General features: G+C 38.1%; 1 protein-coding gene across 1 annotated transcript in view; it reads left to right on the top strand.

The window, feature by feature from the left end:
• Positions 1–23219, top strand: part of LOC131077794 (uncharacterized) — a 124193-nt gene extending 100974 nt beyond the window's left edge. Inside the window, exons 11-14 of the mRNA XM_058015346.2 lie at positions 21835–21904; positions 22129–22203; positions 22363–22454; positions 22546–23219. Of these exons, the coding sequence (XP_057871329.1) occupies positions 21835–21904; positions 22129–22203; positions 22363–22454; positions 22546–22630 (322 nt within the window). The 3' untranslated portion in view covers positions 22631–23219. The remainder of the gene's footprint in view (positions 1–21834; positions 21905–22128; positions 22204–22362; positions 22455–22545) is intronic.
• The last annotated feature ends 1132 nt before the right edge of the window (positions 23220–24351 follow it).

Genomic DNA, 24351 nt, shown 5'->3' with positions numbered 1-24351 from the left:
GAGAAGATTGAGGAGGAGGAATGTTCTCATCCTTATCACTTGGGTGTTTAGGTTGTGATCTCTTAGGCTGGATAATAGGAGAAGAGGAAGGTCTCTTCTCTCCATAAGAGGAAGGAGGAGGAACTGCTCCATATAAAGGAGGAATATTTGGTTTAGGAAGGAGACCAAGTCCATCATGACGAGGAGGTATAGGCCTACTTTTAGAAAGTTTATTAGACATAGACATAGTCACATCCATAGGAATGGGTTGGGAATCTTCTTGAGGAAAGACATTAGTTTTATCTTTCAAAGGAAGAACTTCCTTCTCAAGAATGATAGGAATATCAAGTTTGGGTGTTCTAGGTTCACTTCGAGATAGGATCATATCTGTTTTCCACTTTTGATAAGATTTGAAAAGATGATCACTTCGCGGAGGAAGAGATTGGAATTGTTTAGGCCAAAAATAATCAATAGGAACGCTAGAAGTTCTTTCAGCTGGTTTAAAGAGACTATGATTGACAGTAACAACTTCACCATTATGGGGAAATTTCAAACATTTATGAATAGGAAAAGCAATAGCTTTCATGGAAGATAGCCAAGAATAGCCTAACTTCACACGAAATTGTTCGGATGAAGGAATAATAGCAAAGTTCACATCAAGGGATTTGTTATGAACTTCAATAGGTAATGTAATAGAACCAATTGCAGGAGAAGAAAATGCATCAAATAATTTCACAATCACATCTGTTTTGTCGTAGATCACTTGATTCAATTGCAAAGTAAAAAGAAATTCTTCAGTAATAACATTAACCATGCAAGAAGAATCAATAAGCACTCCACGGCAAGGTGTATTCTTGACTTTTGCAACTATATATAAAGGACCATTAGGTGCCCTGATAGTTTCACTGGAATCAAATGTGATGGAAGGTTCTTTAGGGTTTTCTTGCTGCTCTATAAAGTTAATCACATTCGGAGTCATAGACACAAGACCATCAGATGAGAAAGAGGAATCATTAGTCTCAATCACATTAGAGGTATGAGAAGGTAATGGATCAGTAAAAATCTTAAGATTTTGGTTAGGAGGAGCTACAGATGTGTTGCCTTTATCATTCATACTAGAAACAGAGATAGTATTATTATCAATCAAATCTTGAATTTTACCCTTTAAAGCAAAACATTTTTCAGTATCATGCCCAGGTTGACGATGAAATTGACAAAAAGATTTGTTATCAAAATAGGGTGAATTAATCTTTGCAGGATCTATTTGCTTTATAGGAGGGAGAGTAAGCGCATTTTGTTCCAATAACTTATTCATAATACTATGCAATGATTCATTCAAAGGAGTAAACTTTCTTTCTTTCTTGAAAAACTTAGAAATAGGAGGCACACCTGATGCTGCATTCACATTGTTCTTGATGATGTTTTCATTGAACTTAACGGACTCTCTGTTCGGTTTAAACTTTCCAAATGGTTGTTGACTACTATCACCCTTATCACTCGGAGCCATAGGATTTGCTTGTTCCATTTGACTCACAGTCAGTTGATAATTGTGAAGAGTTGCACACAACTGTTGGAAAGAAGTAAACTCAGAAAATAGAAGTTTTTCTCTAATATCTTTTTGTAAATTAGAAATAAAGATTCTTTGAATATCATTGTCAAGCACTGGAAAAGAGATTTGAGCATACAAATGCTTATATCTACCAATGAAATAAGTCACTTTTTCTTTAACACCTTGTTTACAATGCATTAAATCAATCAAAGTAACTTTAGGACTTATATTGTTTTGAAATTGTTGAATAAAAGCATTTGCAAGTTGTTCGAAAGAAGTAATGGAATAAGAAGGCAACGAGCAATACCATTGTAGGGCTTTATCTCTTAATGTCTTAGTAAACAGTTTTGCAAGCAACCTTTGGTCATAAGCAAAATCGGTACATATTGTTTGAAAAGTCTTAACATGTGTTAGAGGATCACCTTTACCATTATAAAGCTCCAAATGCGGGATTTCAACATGTTTAGGGGGGATAGCTCGAACAATGTCAAGAGAAAGTGGGCTCGCAACATCAAATGTGGGCACACTAAACTTAGATTGATTCATAGAGGCAATTTGTTGCTGTAAAGAAGAGACAGTTTGTGCAAGATTGTTAATGGTCACTTCAGTCGAAGAATTCATATTAGACGTGTTAGATTGTGATGGAGGTATTATGTTATTGAAAGAAGGTATTGATTGAGAGTAAGGTGGCGGGACACTATGATAGTTAGTCATAGGAGATGGTTGGAAAAGAGGAGCACTACAAGGAGGAATGGAATGGTTGAATGAATTGCCCCCTTGCATCATGTTCATTTGTGGAGATGTAATAGGAACACTTATTGAAGAAATGAATGAAGAAGTTGGATTGAATGAAGGAAGAGGGTTAATTGAAGAGGAAGGATTGCCCCCATGACTGGTGATCATAGGCAGAATGTCCTGTATAGAAGTAGTCATTATGTTTGATGTAAAGGTAGGTATACTAGCAATAGAAGTTGTCAACGGAATAGAATGATTGACTTGAGTGGGAGGTTGTGTATAACCTAAAGTTTCGGCACAGCTCTTCATAGGCATCACATTCGAATCCACAATGTGTGCAATACCACGCAAAATATCAATTCCATTCTTATCACTTTGAACCATACGTTTTAGACCCTCAATTAATGAAAGAGCTTGACTATCGGGATACTCTTGAGACATCCATTGCTGAAAATCATTAAATTGGTTATCCAATTTCGAAAGTTGTTCTACAGAAACCTCATGGAGAGCTTCTTCATCATTAAGAGGATTAAGGGAATTACCCGTGTCCTCATTAAAAAGGCCATTCAAATTAGGTTCCATCTCCTCGGTAATTAAACCTTGGAAAGACTTAATTCTAAGGCTTCGTCTAACGGGAATAGTGTAAGTAGGGCTTATTGTTGTAAAACTCATGCACTAGAGAGGGAGAGAAGATTTTGAATTTAGAGGTAGCAAATTTCAATAAAATCAGCCAATCTCCTAGATTTAGGCTGTTAAATGCAATCACGACAATCTCCCGAAATTTCGAAAAAAATGTCAGGGACCGTGGCGAACGGAGTGCACACGGTCCTCGCAACTTTTTTCGAAATTTTCAGGGATGAAAGTTATGATGATTTTAAAGCTAATCTGAAAAACTTGAGTGATTTTACGATCTATAGATAGGCCAAATTAAAGTTGCAATCTCAAAATTGAACCCTACCAAGATTGTTGAAAAATGCAAAATTTGAATTTTGAAAAAGAGATGGAAACTGAAATTTTGAATTTTATGATTTTAGAGGGAATACTAAGAGCAATGCAAGCTTTGAAATTTAAAAGTTGACTCAATTTCACACAAAATTCAATTTTGAAAACGGAAATCAAAGTTGTTGCAATTAAACACTTAATTTCAAAAGTCACAAATTGCAAGAATTTGAATAAAGCACTGAAATTTCGAATGAACGCCAACACACTTTTCAGATTTAGGACAGTAAGAACACAATTTTGACACAAAATTTCAATTTCAACAATTTTTGAATGATTAGGAGCCTTAATCCAAGCAATCACTAGACCAACTTTGACTTTAATTTTGAAAGTGTTAGAATTGATGAAATCAGCCAAGATTCTGGATTTTAGCAGAAAAATACAGTAAGATCTAGCTCTCGAAATTTCGAAAAAAATGTCGGGGACAATGGCGCTCGAGGTGCACACGGTCCTCGCAACTTTTTTCCAAATTTTCAGGGATGAAAGATATTATGATTTTGTTGCGGAATCCAAAGTTACAGCCGATTTGGAGATGTTTTGATCAGTGAAATTATCAGTCAAAGGTTGAACAAAGAGGGTTTTAAAAATTAGGGTTTTGACACTTAAACCACTTAATTTTCAGAATTAAAGCACAAATATGAATTGATAGTTTGCAATAGAAGGGTAGATCTGAAACAAGTATTAACCATTAAACATTTCGCAAGCTCAATTACTAAAAAGAAAATTTAGGGCTTTTATGCAATTAACCTCTAAAATTTGTAAAAGATCAAACATGGAAATGTAATCAAGGCATCCAATTTTTAGATCTAACCATGAATAAATCAGAAAGGATGTTCACGTCGGGTTCAGCAAAATGTAAAGCGGAAAAAATCGCGATCGAACCCTAAGTGTTCCCCCCCACCACTCCAAGGAGAGAGAAAGGAGGTCACTAGGATTGACGGTTTTCACTTAGGGGAGGCTTTACATTCAAAAGAGGGGTTGAAACCCACAAGATCCAATCCCACACAATGCAAGATTGGATTCTAAATGAGTTTCAAGGGTTAAGACAGCAAGGCTACCCTCTTTTGTAAAGAATGTAGATAGAAGGATTGAGCTAAGAATGCATGTAAAGTGAGAAAGATTCGCTTATAAAGAGAGATAGGAATATAGGATGAAGCTGTGGACCTGGAATTAGCAGTAAAATGCCGAGACGACGTTGTCCTGCAAATTTGAGCGAAAGTTGATGGGACGATGGCGCCCGATGTGCATACGGTCCTCCGAAAAATCCGCGAAACGAAGAGGGATCTGTTCGTCTCTGCACAAGGATTCCAGATCTTCAATTACAGCTGCGTACCTGCAACCTACACACAGAAAAGAGAGGACGATTGGGGGGTTAGGGATTAGGGGTTTGCCTTTAGGTCAAACCCCGATTTTGGAATTAACCAAGTAATGAGAATGCTGTAAATGTAAATGTTTGTAATGTAATAAAGTACTGATACCTTGTTGTAAGAATGTTTGTATTCTTACATGCGAAGGTGTAAATGTTGTTGTATGTTGTATGTTGTAAGTGATCTCCTCTTCAATGGTTGAATCCTTGTCTTGAATGCAACACTTAGCCTTGAATGGAGACTTAGAATGCTCAATTGCTTGAAGGAATGCTTGAATGCTTGAATGTTTGAGTGTTTTAATATCGCTTCCGCGTCTTGCCCACATATGTCCTTCCTCTTCAAAATGGGAGAGGAAATGTAGTTTATATACTTGCCAATTAGGGTTGAAAGACTGATTTTTCCGACCTTGGGCCGACATAGCAACCTTATTTTCCAATTTGCAAACTTAAAGACCCGAAGCCCCATAAGAGACCGGGCCCAAAATAGGGCCAGGGACCAGGGCGCTGGGCGCCATGGTCCCACCTCTAGGGACAGTAGGGTGCAAGGAGGATCAGGCCAGGGTGCAGAAAAGATGCAGTTTTTGATGTCGCAAATAGGTTTCGGGGTCTCCATTCAGGTTCAACGTTGTGCCGCCATCGTGAAGACCCAAATGCAGTCGAAATTGCAAGTGTCGCAATTTTACGACGCTACAGTATCTTCATAACTCAGTCAAAGTATGCTCGCGGTTTGCTGGACAAGTTTTGGATGCAAGACAACAAACCTGCATCAAAACCTATGGAGTAAGGGTTGAAGCTGACAGCCAAATCAGATTCACCTGTGGTAAATGAATCAACATTCAGGCAATTGGTGGGCAGTCTCATCTACCTTACTACTAGTCTTGATCTTAGTTTTGCAATGAACTGCATTTCACGCTTTATGACAGCCCCCAAGGTTGTTCGTTGGGTAGCTGTGAAGCGTGTACTGTGTTATGTGAATGACACTTTTGATTTTGGTCTTTTGTATAACAGAAGTCATGATCATAAACTCATTGGTTTTACAGACTCAAATTGGGTAGGTTTCATGATGATAGAAAATCAACATCTGGGAATGTTTTTAGTTTGGGGTCTAGTGCGGTCACATAAGCAATAGGTAGTGGCTCTTTCCTCGACAAAAGAAGAGTATCGAGGAGCAGTTAAGGCAGCTTGTGAGGCAGTCTGGCTTCAGAGGATGCTTTTAGACATGCAGATGTCTCAAGCAGTGCCTACTCCCCTTTACTGTGACAATCAAGGGGTGCTCAAACTGGCCAAAAATTCGGTCTTCCATGAGAGAACCAAGCATCTTGAACTTCATTGTGACTTCATTCAGAAGCTGGTTGAAGACGGATCAATTTAGTTGCTATATGTTCCAACATGTTGGAGATTGTTGGTTATTGTTGTTGTTAGGATATGTTGTTGTCATTGATGTCAACATATTCCTGTGATTTGCTTCGGTGATTGCAGATTGAGAAGATCTTATTATCCGGTTTGCAGTTTTATTTCGTTGTCTTGGTGCTTTGCAGAGCTCTGTATTTCCTCTAGTATATTCCGGTGTGATCTAATATTGAGTTGAGATTTTGGGATATTGTTTGGGATGGTCTTGTGTATCTTTATTTTAGATGGATCATGTTTTGGTGCTCTGCAAGTTATCTTTCTTCGTGACAGTTGCTGATTGGTTGTGTCCCTGAGTTTCAGACGTTGATAGATGAAGATTTGATAAGTGGTGTTGGTGCAGTTGTTTCTAATGATTTTAACGTGCTTGCTAGTGTTTCCTAATTGTGTCCTATTTGTTCTGATGATTCACATTGATTGTTGTGCGAGTTATTGGTGGTTTTCATGAACCTATGATGATTTTTCGTGTTATGCGGTATTTTTGGTTGTGTAGTGTGTTTAAGTTGTTCATGGCATGATTTCCGGTGGAGTTGAGCGTTTGGGAATTTGAATTAGGTCCATGTTATGTCATGTAAATTGTCATATTGGTCCGGTGGTCGATCTTTGTATCGTGTGATGTAATTTTGTAATTATGAGCTAAGGGTTTAGTCGACCTTGTTGTCAAGGTTGGTGAATTGTATAAATAGGTAATATTGTCATGTAATTTGGGTGTCGTGGTTGTGTCTGCATTATCAGAGAGTGGTGTATGTACGAACAATGATTCATCCATTGACATTGTGACTAAGAAGAGATTGGTGTTGCAGAGCAGACAATTGTGCTTAACCGGAACTGTAATTAGGCATTTGGAGATGCTATTCCTTCAATTCATTCCTTTCGGATTGTAGTCCAAATCTTGTTGCAAGTCAATGAGACTTCACTGAGGGTTGTAGCCTTTCGGGTCATTATCTTTTGAGCAGTGAGCTCTAGGCAGTGTGCCTAAATGCATGTGCATTCCCCATTGTAATATTTTCACATACTATTGCACAGTATCAACTTACTGTGGGTAGGTTCCCACTGTGGTTTTTCCCTTAACCGAGTTTTCCACATCAAAATCTTGGTGTTGTGAGTTGTGCTTACAATTTGCTTATCTTTGTTGTTACTGCTTTTTATCAGATTTGTATTTGTGATTAAGTTTGTAGATCCGATGAAGATTGATTCACGCTCCGCCACCCCCCCCCCCAGTCTTCCTTCATTGTTGCTACCAACACAACAGAGGATCAAATAGCACATATTCTCACCTCTAGGTCCCATCTTCTCGGGGGGTGATGCAGTCTACCGAGGGTGAAAAGTCTCTAAGCCTGAACAAGGTTGTAAAATTTAGGGGGCAACTTGGTGTAGTTGACAGATTGACCATTAAGGGAGAGCATTAGAATAATATCTTTATTATTTATTATTAATGGTCAATAATGTAACATAATGTACATATTAGTTAGTTTCTATTTTTCTTCTGTTTGCAATTGTTTCTTGATAGAAACATTGTCTTCATGAATGCTATATGTACACTTGCATTCTTTTAATAAAATAATTGCATTCCATGAACTAAAAAGAGACCATTCCACCCTGTCATGGGCCTTTTTAAAATCCATGAGCATACCAATGTCTTGCACTATAGACCTAGCCCAATCCATTGCTTGCCAACTAGTGATCAAATTCTCTACAATGTATCTACCTTTAATGAACCGAGTCTAGGTAGAGCTAAAAAAAGATGAGAGTATTGATTATCCTGAGGGCCAAGATTTTGGCTAATATCTTATAAGACACATTAAGGAGAGTTATTCTTCTCCAGTGAGCTTTGTCTTCGCTTTTGGGGAGCAGCTTAATGTTATCTCTATTAATAATACTTCCCAGTATGCCTTTATTGACAAGTTCTGTCTAAACCTGAAGAAGATCTTCAACAATCCAATTGATGTTCTTTTTGTAGAATTCTACAGATAGTTCATCAGGACTTCGGGACTTGTCACCTTGAAGGTTTTTATAGCATGATACAATCTTCCTCCTTAATTTTCTTTGGAGTAATCTTTTTGCAGAATTTTTGAGCTTCCTTGCACTCTATATTGTTATCCTCAGTAGAAATGAGATTTTGATAAGAGGATTTGAACTCCTTTTTAATTTGCTTAGGTTCACAGATTTGCTCGCTACCCACCTAGATTGAGCCAGTGTCTTATCTAATATTCCTAACTTTCATGAATTTGAAGAAAAATTTCGATCCTTTATCTCCAACTTTTAGGCAATTCATTTTAGCTCTAACTTTCAACCCTTGAATTTTCTTTGTTTTCAAACACCTCAGTCTGTGCTTAATATGCACCATATATTCATTTAGCTTTTCATTGAAAGGGCCATTCTGCAAACAAGACTCAGCAAAGAGAAGCTCGTCTTGAAGCCTTTTTTAAAATTTTCCTACCACCCATGGCCCATTTCTTTCCAGTACTTTGGAAAAGAATTATCCATCTATTCACATTGGTATACCTTTGAAAACTGAAAGGCAAATCTTTCAGGATTACTCTATTGATTTCTCTCAGAGTAAATATACCATTATTACAGTCATCATTATTAAGAAGAAATAGTATTTAGCTTAAAACTGTTCTTCCGCATCATCTCAGTTTTACAACTTTTCTGAACCCGAATTCTAGCTTCAATAGAGTGATGATGAGAGAGAGTACAAGGGTGGACTTTGATACAGTTTCCATGATTAATTTGCTAAAAGCTGAAAAAATCTCTATGTGCATCAAATATGTCTATTCTACAATAAAATTTTCTTTTACCTTTTTGGGAATTGCACCACGTGAACCAAATGTCCTTACTATCACTTTTCTTCTTTTCCAGAGGGTCAAATAGTTTCAAGCTGTTTATCATTTTATTCTAAACAAATTGCTCATTACCTTTTCACATCAACTCATTTCCTCCATATTTGTCCTCATAATTTTCCACCATGTCGAAGTATCCCCCAACATCCATGGAATATCCTATTTGCTATTTAGTCACCTCCAAATATCAGTTATTTTTCTGTAGTCATTAGTAGCATAATCGAACAGACCTTAAATTTTACATCTTCCTTTTCAATTATGAGTGGCACATGTCTATTACAGTTGGACAATCAGCAATCCTTAGTAAAATTAGTCCATTTGTTGCCTCACCAAGACAACATCCTCTCCTTTACCTCTTTCATAGTTGCTAAAGAAATGCAAGGCATCTTTTCATATGAAATTTAAATTAGTTTCCAATTTTAACCTCTTGTAAAAAAAGCATGTGAAGAGACTTAAACTTAATTAAACTTTTCCTAATTATGTATTTTTTGTCAGGGGATTCTAAACCCCTGATGTTCCAACTAGAACATTTTAGATTCATCAAAGTTGGTGGAAGAGCCTATAGCCTTAGGATTTTTGTAAAGTCTGTCAAATTATAAGTCCTAATGAGCCTGGTAAGGACCATAGGACCAATCTATGTAATAGGGGCTTGGGTAGGACACCAAGGGTTAGAATGGGTGTTTTTAATCCTAAATTATGTAATAAGGCCAAATGAAGAGCCCTTGAGTTAGTTTGGGAGTACTAGAAGTCCATTTGTTAAAGGAAACAAATTTGAATTTCATATCCTAACGGTTAGTTAGGAATAGGTGGGTAAATGATAGTTTGATGAGTTTTGTACCAGTTTTTGGCTTGGGAACAGTTTGTTCATGCCTATTGAAGGCCAAGGAAAGCAAGAGGAATGGGGGTTGAATGTATTGTTCCATTTTTAATTAAGAGTTTCAGATTTCCTGCAAATTTGATACAATTTTTATGCTTTCTTGTTCTTAAAAATTCAAATTCGCATTCACATGTATTGGGGACTGTTCTAGATTGTTTGAGCAAGCTTTCTATTCATGTTTAAATCCATTTGAAGTTTTAAACAATCCCGGTCAGAACCTTTTGTTGATTGTCCTGTTGACAGCATTGGGAAACCAAAATACACAGTTTTGAGAGTCTTTATGGCATAATGGCCCATTCTACTTTATGTATTCTTACTGTCCCTTGTTGAATGGGTCATATCTGATGTATTTTAGCCTCTACTAACATGAAATGATGCAGGAGAGAGAAGGTTGATGCCGGTGATCACCATTGGAGTGAGTTTACCTTGGAAAAGGACATGGTATGAGAGGTACCGGTACTAGATTGGAAGATCTGAACTCATGAGGGTACAATTTTATGTTTTTTTTAATGATTGTGCACGTTGAATGCATGGTGAATCGACTTGGTTTGGGTTTCAGAAGTGTTGGGAGAGCATAGTTTGAGAAAGCCCTAGTTTTTAGGACATAAGAGGGAGGGTTTGATAGAAAGTCTATAAAATGAGCATGGCTCTACAAATGGGCGTGAAAATATTTTGTTTTGGATCCTAACACAAGACTGTTTCAAGGTTTGGGACTGAAGGGAGTTGATTTGTTAAAACTTGCTTTGTAAAAATGGGCTAATTGGACCTAGTTAGAAAGTGGCAGGGTACTGATCCAGGGTGTTGATCCAAAAGAGTCATGTTTGACATATGTTGAAAAACTTCCAAAAGGGTATCGGAAGTGTAAATTTTTTTGAAGGTGGTTTGGGAAAGTTTTGAGTAAAAGCCAAATTTCTTGCTGAGCAGGGCTACTAGGAATAGGCCTAGTTAGTTACCCGGTAAGGGTTTGTGAGTGAAATGGCCAAAGGGGTGAGTGAAGGCTATTTAGACAAGTTGAATAGGGCATGTTGGGACCCTAGAAGGTGTTCAGATAGGGTGATGGAGTTGGGAGTCAAGTTTGGGCATTTTGGTGAAATTGAGTGAAGGAGAAAGACCAAGTTGGCCTAAGACATTGGAGGCATAGTTGATTGATTTCATTGGGCATTGCTTGTGCATTGTGTTGGATCAGTTTACCTCTGCATCAGATTGGTTATGTGACGTCATAATAATAGCCTTGATACTTATTTGACCCTCCCTAGGCGCACATATCTCCTATCCAAAACAGATACGTATCCGATATGGCCTAGATACCCGTCAGACATTGTACTCGTGCGTGCTCAAATAACCTTGATTTTCCAACCATGCCGGATACTATGTGATTTTATTATCTTAAAATTTGACATAAATCTTCCTAAATTAAATTTTAAAAAACTTCTTTCATGCATTTAAAAAAAAAAATTGGTTTAAACAAAACCTATACCAAATGAGAAAGACAAATGAAATGTTTTTCTATTTCAGCGACCCATTTTTTATGGTTATCTTCCAATGCAACTCTACTATTTTTGCATATTTTAAATTGTTAAATCAACCTATAATAATTTATGTAGCAATTATGTGTCTATATTGCTTTTGAAGTAATGAAAATCTCCTCTAATAACAGAAAACTGTGTTAAATATGTGTTTTTTTTTTATGAATGTCATATCTAGCCATATCCATATTGGGGGACTTAAAAAATGGTCGTATCTGTATTTGTATCCGTATCCATGTCCATGTAACTTTGCTTTTTACTCTTGGAGCATAAAACAGGTTCTCCATTTAAAACATCAATTTTCTGCTTAGAAGTATAATCATTTCTTTGACTTCCATTTTCAGCAAATTAATTTGTGGAAAAATTCTTGCAGACTGCCACACCATTTTCTTCCAATTTGTCAAAGGATTTAGCATTTTCACGTGTTCTTTGGATTTTGGGTTCACTTTATTATTGGTTTTCTTTATTTTAGGGCAATCTCTTTTCTGATGCCCTTCTTGTTTGTAGGAAAAGATCACACCTAAACCTCCTAAGAGCTCTATTTTGCAAAAAAACATTATGTTTATCCAAATTATACCAATCTGTTCTAGGAAATCTATTCCAGGAGCTAGATATACAAGAACCCTAGCATCCATATGGGAAGGCGTAGAGCTTGTTCTTCAATTTGAAGAACTTTACCCAGAGGTTGCAGACCGAGGAATGAAAGCCCACAATTGGAGTAGAAGGCTTTTTAAAACGACCCATCTTGGGATAGTACATGCCATGAGTTCTTCATTCCACACAATTTGAGACCAAGCAACAACTTTCAAAATTGATTTTCCAACATTCCAATTTTTTTTGTTTATTGTTTTTTTTTGCATGGTATTTCTAAAAAAGACAACAAATAAACCCTTCTAAATGTTTCTACAGAATGAAACATGAATGCCCAATTTTTTCCCTAGACACTTGATATCCAGTCATCAAAAAAATTTCTTGAAGGAAGGTTGTCTTTATCCATGGTGGAAATTAAACAGATCATTAACTTTTAAGTCTATTCTCTTACTCAACAACGGCAGCTAGCATATCTTCATTAGGTTCAAGATCCAGGGTTTTCAGGAATGGAGGAGAAGCATACCAGTTTCTCATCCATTTTGGACACCTCTAATTGCTCCCACTCCATCTTCTTGCACCTTAAACTTTGCTTCAGTCGACACTTCTTCTCTGCCACTGCTAGACAGCACATCTCTATAAGTCTTATTTTCTTGCTCCTCTATTTTATCGCCATTAAAATCATTAAATTCACTCTGCGCTGTCTGGTTTAGCTCCTTAGCCTCCATAAAGCCCCACACCCACCATAACACCCAGAATGGTCTAGGCACCTGAGTGAGTGTGGGAAGCTCACTGGACAATTCAAAAAGAGGGAAATGAAATAAACACAAAGAAAGCAAGCAAACTAAACCTAAACCTCAAGCCTAGCTAAGACCACTCTAAAACCACCACCTAGGAAAGCACATAAAAGGACACAGAATCCAGGAGCTGCGAAGAACACTAGGGTGAACCAGTTCCAAGAGTGAGAGAGAACTGCCACAATGCCAACAATGGAGGATGACTGTTCATCTACCCATGGACCTCGGAGCTCTCTCACTTCTGAAGTCTTTGTAAAACCAAAAAGTTAATAGATCTACCCTGGATTCTATGCTTCTCCTGTCGATGTTGACACCATCCTTAACAGCATTTCTGCAGGATCCTCCTTGGTCTGCTCTGAATGATGATTAGCATATGCAGATCATCCTTATGGAAATCCTGAAAAATAATTGAATGAATGATTCAATAATCGGATGAATTAATTGAATGATATACAAACATATATAGAGAGGTTACAAGACGATGTTTTATAAAAAGAACAGATTGTTAAAGTGAAAGACTAAAAAGCTAAACGCTAAATAAAGCTTAAAAGTAAATCAAATAAAAGCTAACTATGCGTCTTTAATAAAGAAGCAATAGTTTACACTTAACAAGCTAAAACTAAAAAGCTAAATGACCATTAAACAAGTAACTAAATATAGGTGACTAAAATATAATTAAATATTCTAATACCCTCTCTTAATGGTCATTCTATCTATCACACCAAGCTGCCCTCTAAATTTGAGAAACTTCGTCGGGCTCAGAGACTTGGTGAGGATATTTGTAGTTTGATCTTTTGTAGGAATGCACTACAGTATCATTGATCCATCTTCAACATGCTACCGGATGAAATGACAATGAACCTCCACATGCTTTGTCCGCTCATGGAAGACTGGATTTTTGGCTAATTTCAGAACCCCTTGATTATCACAAAACAAGGGAGTAGGTCCTGGTTGAGACATTTGCATGTCTGCAAGCATCCTACGTAGCCAAATTGCCTCACATGTTGCCTTAATAGTTCCCTGATACTTTGCTTTAGTCGAGGAAAGAGCTATTGCCTGTTGTTTCTTGCTGGTCCATGCGACTGCAATTGTACCCAAACTGAAAACATATCCAAAAGTTGATTTTCTGTCATCAACACAACCTGCCCAATCTGAGTTTGTGAAACCAACCAGCCTAGGATCTTTACTTTTGTTGTACAAAATGCCAAAATCAAGAGTGCCCTTCACATATCTTAGCACATGTTTCACTCCAACCCAATGTTCAACTTTTGGAGCTGACATGAAGCGAGAAATATAGCTCACAACATAACTCATGTCAAGTCTAGTGGCAGTGAGATAGATGAGGCTGCCCACTAGTTGCTTGAATGAAGACTCATCCACTACAGGTGAATCTGATTTGGCTGATAATTTTAGCCCTATCTCCATAGGTGTAGATGCAAGTTTGCAATCTTGCATTCAAAATTTATTCAATAGGCTCTTGGCATACTTTGACTAAGAAATGAATATGTGGCTATTAGTCTGCCAAACCTGTACATCAAGACAATAATGGAGAAGTCCCAAATATGTCATATCAAAATGCTTTCACAAATTTTGTTTGACCTGTATGATCAAATGTGATGCACTGCTAGTAATGATGAGATCATCAACATAGACCACTAGAAATAGAATATCATCACTAGTATGTTTGACATACAAATTGGGATCTGAAGAACTCCTTTGAAAGCCTTGATCAATCAAGTACTTATCAATTTTTATATACCATGCACGAGGAGCTTTTTTGAGGCCATAGAGTGCTTGGACTAGTCTACATACCTGGTGTTCCTTACCGGTAACCTTGAAACTTGGAGGTTGCGTCATATAGACTTCTTTCTGCAAATCGCCATTGAGAAAGGCACTTTTCACGTCCATTTGATGGACTTTCCATCCAAACACAACCAAGAGAGTGAGGACAAGCCGAATGGTACTTGTTATCACAAAAGCTTGCACCCTTGCTGAGCTATCAACTCAGCAACCTTGTGAAACATGGAGACAACCCTGAAGTGTGGGACCTTGCGCTAGGGGATTGAATCTCCGGAGAAGGCCGACTTCCTTCTCAATCCAAGTGCAGGTGTTGAACCAACTCAACACTTCAAAACTAACTCCTAGGCCTATCCTAACAAATTGCAGAGGTAAAGGCAAGAGAGAAATGCTTGAAACAAAAGGAGGTGATGCACCAAGAAGAGATTGTTTCTCTCCCTACCCGAAATGACAAAGAATTAACTGAAACACTCAGGAGATGCACAAACTTCAGTTGTATGAGTGACCCCAATGCATGTATGAAGGTTAGAATCCACTGAATGCCAAGAGGGGAGAAGGGTTCCCACAAGTCACACTCGGAAATAAATTTAACACAACATATATGAGAGAAGAACCACAAAACATACACCTATGATTAAGGTAAGGAAACATACACAAAATACATAAGTTGTAAGAAGGCAAGAATGGTGATTTCAATTATTTATAAGGCCAATGGCCAAACTTACAGTTGCATAATTGCAAGATAAATACAAGAGAAGTGGGAGAGCATGGAATAGCTCAAGCCAGTAGAGAGAGAACCCTTTACAATGAGGCTTAACAACCTTATATAGAAAAATGGTTACAAGATTGATCATGACCCCTACATATCAGTCTGGGAGTGTAGGGAAGTGCATGCACTTGACTTCAGTACTTGCAAGCAACCTAGCCATACCCACAAAAGGCAACCTTAAGAAGGTGGATTGACTGACCTTCCAAAGTCAGAGTATGTAGACACGACATAGGTCACCACAACAAGCATGGCTCCATACCTCCTTTGATGGAAATCCTGCCAAAAACATTAAATGCACCCCTATGGCTCCATAAAAGAAGGTGCACAAGTCACCAAAACTGTTGGAGCATTTAAAGCCTTGAGTGTCGATCACGCCATCTGGAAGTGTCGCCAGTCGGAAAGAAGTCTGGAGACTTCAGAAACTCGGGCTCCCGAAGTGGGGAAGACAAGAAAAGAACTTCAGAACCTTGGGGTTCCGGAGTTCTGAGGAAGAGGAAAGAGATGCAACAGGGAACTTCAGAACCTCAGGGTTCCAGAGAAACTAGAGAGAAAGGGCAAGGAGGGAAGGAGCTTCGGAACCTCAGGGTTCTGGAGTTACGAGAAAGAAAGAAGGGAAGGCTAAGGAAGGAAATTTGGAACCTCGGGGTTCTGGAGTTCCGGGGAAGAGGGAGAAGAAGAGGAAGGAACTTCGGAACCTCGGGGTTCCGGAATTCTAGAGAGAAGAAGAGAAAGGGAAAGAAGGAGAGGAACTTCGGAACCTCGGGCATCCGGAGTTTCGGGAAAGGGAAGAAAGGGCAGGGGGAACTTCGGAACCTTGGGGTTCCAGAGTTCCTGGAAAAGAAGGGAGAGGCAGCAAAGGGAAGGGGGATTCCGAAGTTCCGGAGAGAAGAACAGGAGAAGGCAAAGGGAAAGAAACTCGGAACCTCAGGGTTCCAGGGAAGGAAGAAAAAGCCAAGGAAGGAACTTCCTCCGAACAAGGCAGCAGTTCACACTTCATGATTCTTCTGCTTTCTCTTTGGTCAACTAGGGTAGCGCTAGTCCATGGATTGTATCTCTGATCAGTTCTTATTGATGGACCAAGGGTGTCAGAAAATGACAACAGTACTCATCTTGGCTGTAGGAGCAAATGTCTCCTCATAGTCGATGCCATCCTTCTGTGAAAACCCTTTTGCTACTAACCGAGCCTTGTACTTATCAAGGGTTCCATCAACTTTATACTTCACTTTAAACACCCATTTGCAGCCAATGGGCTTCTTCCCTGGAGGAAGATCTGACAATACCCAAGTGTTGTTTTTTAGAAGACTATGTTGCTCAGCTGCCATAGCCTTTTCCCACTCAGGTACACCTTTAGCCTCTAAATATGTTTGAGGCTCATAAATACTGTGAATGTTGACCATAAGAGCAAAATTAACTGTGTTTCGCTTGCTCTTACCTCTAACTGATCTACCCTCAATGAGCTCATCATCATGAAGATCATCAATGGTCTTGGCCCACCACTTAGGCCGGAGAGTAGAAGTACCAACATCTCATGTAGGGTGAAGATTACCTAGAATATCTGGAGCAATCTCCTCTGGATGTGGATCCAGAAGGTCCCGAGGAAAGTCAGGTGTTGCAATGTCATGCCTGGGAGACCCCACAATTGTAGAGTCAACTGAATCCCTCCCATCAGGTGGAGCTAAGGCAAGGCGAACACCCATACTTGCAGCCTTTGGAGGCTGATCCTCAGTGCTCAAATCAGGAGAGGAAGGCTGAAAAAGGCCCTCTTTCTTCATCAAATACTACATCTCGACTGAATATGAGGCGATTAGTGTCTATATCAATCAACCGATATGCCTTGTGGTTGTCACTGTAGCCGGTGAACATCAATTTCTGACTCTTTGGATCCAGTTTGGTGTGCTTGGCATCTGGAATCCAAACATAAGTTGTAGAGCCAAAAACTTTCAAATGACTGATTTTGGGTTTCCTGCCAGACCAAGCTTCCTCTAGAGTCATCTTCTTAACGACCTTTGTGGGAGACCGGTTCAAAAGGTAGACTGCAGTGAAGACCGCTTCCACCCAAAAGTGTTTTGGAACATTTCTATGCTCCAACATAGATCGAGCCATCTCAGTGACTGTATGGTTTCCGCACTCAACAACATTGTTCTGCTGAGGGGTGTAAGGTGTGGTAAGTTGATGCTTAATGCCATGTGATGCACAAAAGTTGGTGAACTTTGTAGAACAAAATTCGCCTCCATTGTCGAACCGAAGAGTGACTATTTGACAGCTAGACTCTTTTTCCACTAAGGCCTTAAACTTTTGAAACATGGTGAATGCCTCTGATTTCTGCTTAAGAAAATAAACCCACGTATCTGCTGAAATCATCAACAAATAATAGAAAATACCTGCATCCAGTGACTGGTGGAGTGTTCATGGGACCACAAATATCCACATGAACGAGTTGCAAGACCTTGGATGCTCTCCAAGCTTCTCCATCTCAAAACGGAGTCCTATGTTGCTTTCTAGCTTGACATGCTCCGCAAACTCCATGATTCTAAGTTTGAATCTCGGGTAATTCTACGACTAGATCCTTTCGAACCAAGAGAGATAGTAGACATTCAGGTGTCCATATCACTAATACCAAAGAGTGATGATGGAAGTATTCCTAGCTGCCATGGTGAGCTCCTAAGAACTAGTAGAATCAGCAAGTCTATAAAGACCTTGATCCTCAATGCCAACTGCATTTGTAGTGCAAGTCTCCCTGTCAACAATGCTGCACTTGTGCAACCCAGAGACAACATCCAGCTGTGGTGAATGCTGCATAATCTGGCTGACTGATTGTAGATTAAGCTTCATAACAGGTACAAAGTATACATTGAGGAATATCAAATCCCTCCCACCAAATGAAATTTGAACGTTGCCCTTGCCGACAACAGTATACTCTTCACCTCCTCCAAAAATCACTGAATTAGTGAAAGGCATGTACTCTGTAAACCAATCTCGACGATGTGTGAAATGCCAAGAGGCTCCAGAGTCAATGTACCAGGCTGATGATTGAACATCATCAAATGCAGATTCCTTCTGACCAGGATGCATGGCAAAATTGGCTTTCTACTTGGACCCTCCCTGTTTGGATTGTTGGGATGCTATCAAATTCCTGTAATCTTTCACCAAATGGCCATATATATGACAGTAGGAACACTGTAAGCTCTTCTTCTTTGAAGACTGCTGAGGTTGACCTTGACCTTGTCCTTTCTAGTGGAAGAACGAAGCTTTACCCAGTACTTATGCGAAGCTGAGGCCGTGAAAGCCTGTTCAGTGGATGAACTGGCGCTGCTTCCAAATTGTTGTTTCCATCTATCCTGTTGTAGAAGCTTGTTGCAGAGATCAGGAAACTTCAGATCAACACTAGTAGAAGAGATATTTAGTGTATCAATGAAATGCTTGTAGGATGTGGGAAGATGTGGGAAGATTTGGGAAGACTTTTCAGCGTGATCACTACCATATCCTCTTCCACCATGGTTCGCCCTATAGCTTCCAATTGGTCACGGATGTCCTTGATCTTCGTAAGATGTGCCTAGACAGATGACTTCTCATCCATCATGATAGAAAACAACATATTCTTCTCTTGTGTTTCATGAAGATGCTTCAAGAGATCCCAGATCTCTTTATCTGTTTTCCCTGAAGGGACCTAAGGAAGTTGATCATCTGTGACTAAGAGTTTGATAAGCATGATAGCCTCTCGATTCTTCACATCAAGTTTGTCTTGATCATCACCTGCTTTCGTAGGATGAGATTCCTTGCCCAAAACAATCTGATCAAGGCAACGATACTCAAAAATGGTAAGCATGCGTTGTTTCCAGGTGGTGTTGTTGCGGTCGTTGAACTTTTGACTGTGTTCCAACATGATGCTGGTTAATGATGCCATCATGAAAATCGAAGTTGAACGAGGTCAACCGAGTGAAAGAAAGAGAAAGAAGAATCTGATTAAAAATTCAGAATAGAAGCAGTTGCAAAAAATTTGAAACCTTGGAGTGGAATTCTTTGGCACAAATCTTAATGTGTGAATTTCGAGGATTGGGAGAAACCCAGAAATTGAAATTCCCTGCAGATTTAAACCTTGAAAAAATTTCAGAAAATAACAATCTGCAAAAAATAGGATCAGTCAAAAAAACTGGCTCTGACTCAAGGTAGCTTCTGTAGAAAAAAAAATTCCTCGAAAGAAAAAATAGGCACCAGAAAAATATTGACTTCTTTTATTTTATTTTTAAAAACAAGAAAAGAACTTTCTAATTCTTTATTTGAAAAAAAACAGAAAAAAAAGGACCATTTTTTTTTTTTAAATAGGGTAAAAAACCCTAGGTTCGCGCATAGCCGCGACCCAGAAAATCGCGGAATGCAGGAAAAGCGAGGGTTGATGAAAACCCTAGCCGGCGCCCAAGTTTGAGCCGAAAAAAAATGCAGAAGAGAACCAAAAAAAAATTCCTGCCATCGTCGCTGGTTAATTAATCGCACAGGTAAACAAACAGTCGCGGCGCCGATAAAAACGCGAATAAATCGCGTCAAAAAACCATGGCGGCAGAAGCGTAGGAGAAAATGATATTTTCAGAAATCGCGAGGAGTAAAACCCACGAAAAACGCGAATAGAAAATCTGCATAAAATCGTGACTCCCGCCAGGCTGAAAAAAAGTTGCAGAGGCTGCAGGGATATAGAAGAAAACCCTGGCGCCAAATCTTGGACATGCATAAAAAAAAAAAAAACCCCTAGTCGGATCCAATTCGCCCAGGATAAGAGAAAGAAGCTACTCGGTTTTTAAAAAAAAAACAGATTAAAGAAAATCTCTTAAAAAAAACTTCGAGAATATTTTCAATAGAAACTTTTGAAATTTTTAATTTTCATGCTCTCATACCATGAAAAATAATTGAATGAATGATTCAATAATCGGATGAATTAATTGAACGATATACAAACATATATATAGAGGTTACAAGACGATGTTCTATAAAAAGAACAGATCGTTAAAGTAAAAGACTAAAAAGCTAAACATTAAATAAAGCTTAAAAGTAAATTAAATAAAAGCTAACTATGCGTCTTTAATAAATAAGCAATAGTTTACACTTAACGAGCTAAAATTAAAAGGTTAAATGACCATTAAACAAGGAACTAAATATAGGTGACTAAAATATAATTAAATATTCTAATAAATCTCATGCCCATGCCCACCTACAGCACAAAACACGTGTATGTTTATTGCATGAGGAAGCCAAAGTCTTTGATTCCTTATATTTCTGCAAGCCTCTCGGATCTGATAATAAGATGAAAAGGGCCTCCTCCTCCTAAATTTAATTAATGAGAAATTTATCTGCTTCCATTAAGTGTCCAAGCTATATACAAGCAGACAAATAGTCTCTCTCTCTCTCTCTCTCTCTCTTTGTCAACCAGACAATGGATAATGTGACCAACTCTTCAGTTAAATGGATAATGGATAATGTGACCAACTGTTCATGGAAATGTCCAAGAGTAGGTATATTCCTGAGAAACTCTCATCAACTTCTTTCAAGGAACTAAAATGAATGTTGAATCCTTGTAAGCTCTGGATTTCCCATTCAAGGGCCATGATCTGGTGTTTAGATGAATGCTTCTAAGCTCAAGCAGATATGAGGTAGTGACTTTGTGCTGGGATTCCAGAAAAAATTATCTATAAGTTTCACACTGTTAGTCATGGGGCATCTCTGCAAAGATTTCTTCTTATGAGTTTAATATAGTTCTGATTATCTATCATCATGGAGTAGTTTGAATAAGCGGTATCTCTTTAATCTTTGTGGCTGATAATAAGATTAGCGTGTCCATTGAGAAAACAAACTAATTTTTTTTGGCCTTCATAAATTCTTGAAGTGTAATGGATGCTTCATTTGGTATAATTGGCCAAAGGGTCTAAGATTCATTGCGAAAAATAAGTAGTTTCTAATCTTCGACAAATAGATGGATGATCAACGACATATTTGATATTCCAATTCCACACTTGCAGATTGTTAGCCAATTTGTATGGAGATTCCCACGTTGTATAATTTCAAACACTCCCCTGGCAAGTATGTGAACACATGATCTCAGCATACCACTTTCTGCTTTCAAATAAAAGATTTGTGGTAGGCTTGCCCATGCAGTTTCACAATGTCTAGGTTTGTTGGCAAACTCAAATTCTTAAAGTAGAAAATAATTATAACAAATGTGTAGTGATCCCAAGGTGGAATTTCAGAAAATGTGATGATTTTGGTTAAATCAGCAAAAGGACTCACATGAGCAAGAATCTTTCGTAACATTAAATAACCTTCCACACAAGATAGAAGCAATGGAAATGCTATATGTCGATACTGGTACAATATAATACAATGCAATGGAATTAAATGTACATAGAGAACCCTTGTATATAGAGGCAAGATCAAGACATAGGACAATATGTGATTGTTATAAACTTATAAGTGTCGTGATAAAATGCACTATTTCTAATGACTTATGTATTGCACATTGGTACAATGTTGTTTGATATTTTGCTCCAATTTATTCTTTTAGGTCATCATTAGTTTTTATCATCTGACTATTGACAATTCTTCGTCTCAATTCACAGGCAGCCTGATTTAGGATGGATGAAGCGTTTACAGCAAATACTTGGTCGGAAGCACAAGCGTAATTTGCATGTAAGAGTAGTCTAATGTTTGCACATAGCTGCTTCATTTTTCATTTGCTTTATGCCAGCCTTTGAGTCTGATATATATTTTATTGCAAGGTCTTAATGAGCATGTTATACATTCACTGAAGCCAGAGTATGCTACTGTCTTAATTTGAGTTCATGGTAGTGAGTTATTACCACATTCTATAATATGTAACTATCAATTGTGTTCTTCACATTGTACGTTTGCAGGCTATTTATTGTCTCCATCCAACTCTTGGGTTGAAAGCTACAATTTTGGCCTTGCAACTGCTTGTGGACGGAGAGGTAGGTTTGTAATTGAAGTACAGATTGACCATAATTCCAAAGGTTATAAAAACATGCATTACCTATTCTGTCGTATCTTCTGTTGGTTGGCCATCAGAGTTTATTTCAATTTGGCACTAGAATTATTTATAGTCTAAAACCTTCCTTAAAAATTTGCAGGTCTGGCGAAAGGTGGTGTACGTAGAAAGGCTTTTACAATTATTTAGATATGTGCCAAGAGAGCAGCTGACGATTCCAGATTTTGTATTTCAGTAAGTCTAATTGTTTATTATGGATTTATACATATTAGATTGTTTGGTAGAAATGATAAAAAATTTCTGATTTTTTAATACTTTTGAGCAGACACGATCTTGAAGTGAATGGAGGAAAGGGCCTTCTTGTTGACCCAAGGACAAAGTTTATAACCAATAGAACTACTCCATCATAGTGATCATATTGATATTTTGTATATTTTTCTGGTTAAGATCATCTTATGTTCCCAGAACATTTTGGTTGGAGTTGCAAAATTTCCAGCGGTCTTGCGAATGCATTCATTGAGTTGTATTTGGATCCTTACAATAATCTGTTACGGTTTCAATCGTGCTGCAAATTAGTTAGAATGCCTAAAGGAAACTGCATGCTTTGATCGGCACTGTTATAGTGCAGGTGCAACAAGCTAAGTTTAGGCCGTTGAGCTCATTATTTGTAATTTCAAATATTGTAATATGCTTTTTATCATTTTAAAAGTGAACTGAATACAGCTGGCATCTTGAAGATTGCCTGAATTCCAGTTGGAAGGAATTGTAAATTGCATGCCATGTCTGCCTCCAGTACTTTGCCTGCTCACATGGCTAGTTTGTGGAGCCCAATGTTTGACGAGTGCATTTTAGCACGTGTGTTCCGATTCCGATTCTTTGCATTTGTTTACATTATGGTAGTATATGGTTCAGCAACTTGAACAAAAGCTTTTATATACATTATTGTAAATTTAGAAATCACTCTCTCCAACTATTCAAACTAAATTGCTGTTTCTGTTACGTAGCTCTGTGATGATTGGTGTTATTATTCTATACCAACAGTTTTTCCACTTTACACTGTAAATACAGGCTATAAATTGCCAGTTCCATAACAATTAAGGGACTTCTAGTTGAAGCAGAATGGATCATGATTGTTAAATTTCCACTGTGGACAATTGACACACTTTTTTTCATGAATAATGTTCATATTTTTTATTTGTGATTCTGAAAGGTTTGTTGGTTTTTAAGAGTTAAATGTACTTATAAGTCTCCTCTTGAGTCTGCTCTCTCAAAAACCAAGGTTTTGCAACAAGTGGGGAAACATTGCTATTACAGAGTTGTTTTTATAGCTATATAGTGTATTTAGTAATCATCTGTTCCACACAACATTATTTGGATAAGCACATCTTGGCAATCAATATTCAGAAACTGAACTTTAAATATTAAAGCTATTGATGCACGAAGTCCTATACTGAGATTTGCCACTCTCAATCTCCAGTAATATTTGGCATCAATAGCTTGCTTTTGGAAGCGGCTGTTTGATCATAAACACAATAATCGTGCTTCGTGGGAAATTATAATCATGCTATTTTGGCATGCTGACATTTTTTTAACATGTTTTTACGGAAAGGGGTTTCTTTTGCAGGTTTATATGCTCAATCTTCTCTCAACTATTACTTGTTAGATCAAAAGAGCTCTTCTCAGGGAAGTTCCTCGATTCCCTTATTCTCCTCAACCTTCGCTTTGAGCTTGTTCAAGACACCAAAGATGCAGAATTGTATTCCTATACTGAGACATAAGAAGAAGAAAAACAACTTTTAACGTCCACAAGGCTAAACACAATCATTTTGAGGAAATACATGAGCATGATGGGTGCGAGACACCAGAATTTGAAGGTTATATGAAGGTAGCGAGACGGTAGACAATGGCAAAGGCCATGGAAGGTATGCTGGTGTTCATAAAGGAAGCACGGGTAAAAGTTAAAATAAAAATATATCTAGATAAGAATCGTAGAAAATGACACAAATAGAAGTATAGCTGGATGCTTTTGCACCCAAGAATTCCAAATTAAATGGGGGGTGTAGACAATGAAGTTCCGTTCTTATTCATGAAGACGGACATTTTGGCTACAATGAACATGGGGAGATTCTAT

This window comes from Cryptomeria japonica, chromosome 10 (assembly GCF_030272615.1).
Source record: "Cryptomeria japonica chromosome 10, Sugi_1.0, whole genome shotgun sequence".
NCBI lineage: Eukaryota > Viridiplantae > Streptophyta > Pinopsida > Cupressales > Cupressaceae > Cryptomeria > Cryptomeria japonica.
Note: the sequence above shows the minus strand (reverse complement) of the source record. Positions and strands in the feature narration are given on the sequence as shown.